This window comes from Talpa europaea, assembly GCF_964194135.1.
Source record: "Talpa europaea genome assembly, chromosome: 5".
Lineage (NCBI taxonomy): Eukaryota > Metazoa > Chordata > Mammalia > Eulipotyphla > Talpidae > Talpa > Talpa europaea.
This window is the reverse complement of record NC_140071.1, coordinates 17,827,397-17,833,396: the sequence shown is the minus strand read 5'-3', so window position 1 is coordinate 17,833,396 and position 6,000 is coordinate 17,827,397. Positions and strand designations below refer to the sequence as shown.

Genomic DNA, 6,000 nt, shown 5'->3' with positions numbered 1-6,000 from the left:
CGGATGAACCAACAAAGCATCCAGTTTCCTGTCAGTTTCAATAAAAGGGTCTGGTGTTACGGGTGTGTAGCACGAGGCCGAGCGCGACGAGCTCGAGTTCTCGGTGCAGCAGCGACAAAGCACCCCAAGGGGGAGACGCGCCGCACCTGCCCGGCCGCCAGGAGCTCGACCCGCCCCCCGACTCCCCCGCAGCCCCCGCGCGCGCTCAGGCCGGTTCCAGCTGGATTCCTAGGTTCGCGGGAGCGCCAAATCGGATTCCAGCACTCCCCTCGCGGCAGCCAATCCCCGGGGCGCCCCGGCTCCGGAACGGCGGGGGCCCGCGCCTGGCGGGCGGGCGGGGCGCGCAGGCCTCGGCGCAGGCGTGGAGGGAAACGGACACACAAACAAACACAACGCCTCACCCGGGGCCGCCCGGTCCCCGGCGCGCGCCCTCCCCTCGCCGGGGCGCCCCCGCCCCCCGCGCCCCGCTTTCCCCGCCCCCGGCGGCGTCCGGGCCCGGCCCCCTGGCGGCGCGGGGCGCGCTCCGCCGCGCACTTAACCTCTGCCCGCCCGGCGCGCGCGTCCAGCTGGGGCGGCAGGCGGCGGGGCGCGGGGCGCGGGCGCGGGCGCGGGCGGGAGCCGGGCCTGCCACCCAGCCGCGCGACGATGACCTGCTACCGAGGCTTCCTGCTGGGCGGCTGTCGGCGCGTGGCGGGCGGCCGGGCGGCGGCGCTGGGCGGCCCGGGCGCGGGAGGCCCCGGCGCGCGACCGCGGCTCGGCGGGGACGGCGGCGGCCGGCGGCACCTGGCGCAGGGGCGGCCGCAGGCGCGCGAGCTGGCGGGCTGTGGCAGCCGCCCCGACGGCGGCTTCCGCCCGGCCCGGGTGGTCGTGGTGGCCAAAACCACCCGGTACGAGTTCGAGCAGCAGCGGTACCGTTACGCGGAGCTCTCGGAGGAGGACCTGAAGCAGCTGGTGGGTCCCGGCGTCTCCCGCCTCAGGGGCCCCTCCCGGCTCCACCGGGCAGCCCGGCGGCCCCTGGCTTTGGGGGGTGGCCGCGCCCCCTCGGGCAAGACCCCTCCGGACGACCCTTCTTCGTGGCGCGTCGCGGAGCGCACGCCCGCCCCGCTCGCTGTCCCCCCACACCCTCTGCCCGAGCGCGGGGAGTCGGGGGGCCGGGGAGAGGGTCACGGTGGCTGCAGAAACATTCCCACCCCCAGGCTGGGGCACCTTGAGGGAGCCCTGGGTGAGGACTCCAGTGGGAGGGGTTTGGGATCCGCTGGTGTCCTCGCCACCACCCCCTTGTTGAGTAAAATTCCAGCCCTGGGAAAGGTGGGCGGAGGTCCAGGCAGAGGTCTGGACTCTGGGGAGCTCCACATCGCCTGCAGAATGGGGTCCAGGGACGGCGACGCCGCGGGTAGAGAAAAAGAGGGCGAAGGTACCGCGGACACACCCCCTTTTACTCTGCGGGACTTGGAGGCCTGGGACTCTGGAGAGCCCTTCTGGGTGAGCCTGTTCCATGCTGGAACACGGTGAGCATGCAGGGTTCTTCTAGCAGCTTGTGAAGCTCCCGCGCCTTTGGTGCTGGAATAGTGAAAACATTTGACTTTGAATATGTTTTTTTAGTAGAAAGGTCAAGACAGAGGGCAGAAAACAGTATTGTGTGAAATAAGGAGGCTGCTTCTATAATTAGAAGGAGAAACCCCAGAATATTATCTTTCCTACCTCTCCATTTTGAAACTTCTGATCTCATGCTCCTCCTTACAGCAGGAAAAGGACAGTGAGGATACTGTCAGAAACAATATGCCCAGGAAAATCACTGGAAATCTCTAATTGTTGACACTGCACCAGAAGGTTTTGGAATTAATTGCCTATAGCCATAATCTTGTAGGATTCTGTATACAACAAGGGAGCCTGTTCTAAACTGCTGGTATGGTTTGTAATCTTCTGATTTTTTGTAACATTTGTAGAGGCATGAAAATGAAGTGGTAAATTATTTACTTAAGTACTGACTTTATTTTCAGCCTAAACGTCTTGATTCTTTGATCAGTTAAGTAAGAGGGCCCTGCATTCATATGATAGGTAGGTGTGCATTTGTTTTTTCTTTTGCCTTAAGGACTTGAAGGTAGCACTTTATAGAAAACATTGCATCATTTGAAGAGTAAATCAACAGTTTGAACAGGAGATGGAGTAGTTAAGTTTTGTTAGGGAGTGAAATTGGGGTGAGGCAGGGAACAGTAAATTCAGAAGCAAGTACATTGTTTCTACTTGGGTTATGCTCTTAATTTTGCATTATCTACCTTTTATAATTGTCAAATGCCACATCTTTAAATAAATCCTTCCTATAATGTTATGGAAGTCTCCCCAAACAATGAGAAACTGTGCACTTGGTTGGCATGTTCAGAGTGTGGGGTTGGGGATCCAGGGTTGGGCCTGGAGTTGTAGGCCCAAGTACTGTGTGGTTAACTTCCTGTGAGTCTGAAAGGTGAAAATGATACTTTTTCTGTCATACTGTCAGTTTTCAAAGTGCTTTCAGCTACATCAATGCAATGTTAGGTTTGGCCTAGATAACCATCTTGACCCTTTGTAGTGTTGACATTTTTGAGACTGGCTGTCTTTTTCAAGCTTTCAAGAAAATTGATGACATCTGAATTATTGATACATTCTTAGACTGCTAAGCTGGATTGCCACTAATGAAAACTTTTTAAGTGAGTCTTTAAAATACTTGAAATATCCAGTGTACCCACTCTGAGTATCTAAGGAGAAAGCTCAACTAGGTAAATATTTGCTGCTACGTAATGCAGTCCAGCATAAGAAAACTTGGGAGTAAAACTTCTGAACTATAGAGCACAGTTCTTTAAATGTCAGGCAGGCAGTGAAATAGTTGTTGTCATTTCAATTAAATCTTATTGGATTATTTCCTTACTTGAGTCTGTTTTATCATTTATATTAAGTCCAGTATTCAGAACGGAATGGCATTAAGCAGAGCCCAGAGCAGAGATCAGGGACAGGCCAAAGAATTTTGGTGGGTGTGTATTAAGACTGTTCATATAAAAGATAGTAAGGTAGTACTAATCATGTGAGTTGGGTATAAAAGAAACTCAAGTGCTTGCTTGAGCCTTCTGTCACTATGGCTGCTTTGTCTGCTGTGTCATGGTAACTTGAAGTTTTGTATCTTTTTGTTGTGTTGGTGGTAAATGTTACAAAGTTGGTCTCTATTTAGGTTACTTGTGAAAATGCAAATGAAAGAGGAAGGATTACATGCCAGTACAATTTTATATTCTTAAGCCTAGTGATTTTCTAGCTTTGTAGAAACTTAGAGGAAATCCCTCTTAGTTGATAATGTACAGAATACATTTACATTCTCCACTTTTATCAAACTGGACCTGAGTTTGACTTTCAGTTACAAAATGTGAAAGATTTGTGGGATATGGAGAGAAACCAGATTATATTCTTTCATACTATAATAGTTACAGAGCTTTATTTTTTTTATTTTTATTTTTTAAAGCTTTATTTATTTATGCAAGCACTGGGTACAGTCAGAAGTGCGGGAGGGTGAGAGAATTCACCAGAGCCAGAGCGGGGGATCAGAGCAGGCAGAAGGACCGAAGTACACTGCTTAGGGGAGCAGCGGGCGGCAGGAGAGGTCTGCGAGCCATGTGGGTCCCTCCTGCGGTGGCCGGGGAGCAGCCGGGGATCGAACCAGCGCCGCAGAGGCTGCGGGCCGCTTCGCAACCCAGCGCTCAACCGCTGCGCCACTGGGGAGGCCCCAGAGATTTATTTTTAAATCTTGTTTTTCCTTCCCCTGACTATAATTTTTTTTTTGGTTTTTTTTGGTGAGTAGAGGATTTCTAGTCAAGGATTTTACCTTTGTGGGCTCAGAACTTTGCAAGGGTTAAAATATTATTGCAGTTTACTTGTATAATAAGAGATGCAGCTGTTGGTAAATGTGACTTTTCTTAACAGGATCCATGACACTCACAATTTGGACCTTTAGATGACTCAAAGCTGACTGGAGAGGGTTTTGAAATAGTAAATACTGCCTTATTGTAAATAAGTAAATTGTAAATATTATAAATAGCAAAAAATGCCTTATTGCCAAAGAAAAAATTTTATTTTAAAATATTTTAATGTATGCCAAATAAGAAAAGAGCAACTTTTACACCCTCCTATTCTCCCTCACACAACCCAGGAGGTAGTCCCCCTTCATAGTTTCTGTTTTTAATTATTTTTTTTAATTTGTCTTCATAATCAGATTAGAATAATTTCATTTAGCAATCTCTCTGTTTTGGATTAATTTATTCTTAGTTATTGCTGCCTTAGCAGATTTGCAAACTGTAGTGCTTTGGATTGTGTTTCCGTACTCATTCCTGAAAAAGATGTTGTAATATAAGTTGTAGTTCTTGGGAGATAATAGTTTTGCCACTTGATATGCAGTTGAGTGTTGTGCATGCAGTGTGAATATCAAATTGAAGAAGATGATCTGGAGTGCTGCCAGTGCCTTCCTCTCAAATCTCGCAGACACAGGCGCCACCGGGCTCTATCAGAAGTGAACATCTTGGTGCCTCGTTATGCCTCTGCTTTGAGCTGTTCAAAAGCACCCCAAAACCTGTAGAGTCAGAATCTAGGGAATTTATTAAAATGAAGATGCCTGAATATTACAACCCACAACCCCCCACAGCCCGCCCAGTGAGAGTCTCATTCAGTCATGGAGAGCTCCCAAACTCTGCTTTTCTGAGACATTACCTTAAGGTTGCTACTCTTTGTCTAGCATTACCCATTTTCTTTTTTTTTTTTTTAAATTTCAATTATTTATTTTTTATTTTATACATTTTTTACATCATTTTCATTTTTGCACAATGTATGCATTTTCATCTTGGTTATAGTCCCCATACAATTCCAGCCACTATGGAGAGCTGTGTGGAGATTTCTTGACCTACTAAACATAGAGCTTCCATCTGATCTAGCAATTCCACTCCTTGGTATTTACCCAAAGGACACAGAAACATTAATTCCAAAGGGCACCTGCACCCCTATGTTTATAGCAGCACTGTTTACAATAACTAAGCTATGGAAACAACCCAAATGCATTACACATTTTTAATAAGCTCTTCAGTTGTTCAAATGGGCTCCAGATCATACTTTGAGAAACACTGCTATAAGCTAACCAACCATCAAGACTTTTTAGTATATCAAATAAGACTTCATGAACTGCCTCCTCTCTACCTCTTGAGCTTTATTTCTGATCAATTCTTACCTTGAACTTCATTTACCATTAATTTCAAACTTTTACTTTCCATTAGATGTGCGGACTTTTAAAAAAAATTTATGCATTAGTAGCATATTAAAATGTAAAAGATACAGAAGAGTATACAGTCAATCATCTGTCTTACACTTGTTACTCAGTTTTTGCCTCCGATGGCTAGAGTTATGACTTCCTTATATTTCTCTTATATGTTCCTGTGCCTTTTTGCTCAAAGACAACATACTATTTAAGTTTTTCTGCACCTTGTTCCTTCTTTTTTAGTAGCACATATAATACTCTGTTGTATGCTTAAGCCTTTATGAAAATAACACCAGGTAATGAATAATGCTTGTGTTAATTTATTCATGTGCTAATCAAACCCAAAGGTAAATACCTAAAAGTAGAATTGCTGAGATAAAAGGCACATGCAGTTGAAAATTTAATAGGTATTGCCACATTGCTTCCCTTGGATGCTGAACCAGTGGATATCTTTGCCAGCAACTTATGAAGGTGCTCATTTTTTCATAAACAATTTATCAAATTTTGATCCTTGCCGACTGGTAGTTGAAACATGGTATTTTAGGGTGGTTTGGTTTATATCCCTCAGCATCTTTACTTTTTCAGCCCTCTTTGCTTTGAAATGCTTTTGCATTATCTAGCCAAGTGCTATTCTTACTTTGAAGTCAAGCTGAGTCACTGCTCTCACCTACTATCCTTGGTAACCTTGCTGTGCCTTTCTCTAGCCACCAAGGTTGCATTAGGCAGTCATCACAATTCTT

At 47.0% G+C, this 6,000-nt stretch overlaps 1 protein-coding gene across 4 annotated transcripts in view; it reads left to right on the top strand.

Moving 5' to 3' along the window:
• Positions 1-645: 645 nt before the first annotated feature.
• Positions 646-6,000, top strand: part of NADK2 (NAD kinase 2, mitochondrial) — a gene marked incomplete at both ends in the record, with an annotated part of 30,028 nt that continues 24,673 nt past the window's right edge. For all 4 annotated transcript variants that reach the window (XM_084233164.1, XM_084233163.1, XM_084233162.1 and 1 more), the window contains one exon: positions 646-951. In XM_084233164.1, the coding sequence (XP_084089290.1) occupies positions 646-951 (306 nt within the window). The remainder of the gene's footprint in view (positions 952-6,000) is intronic.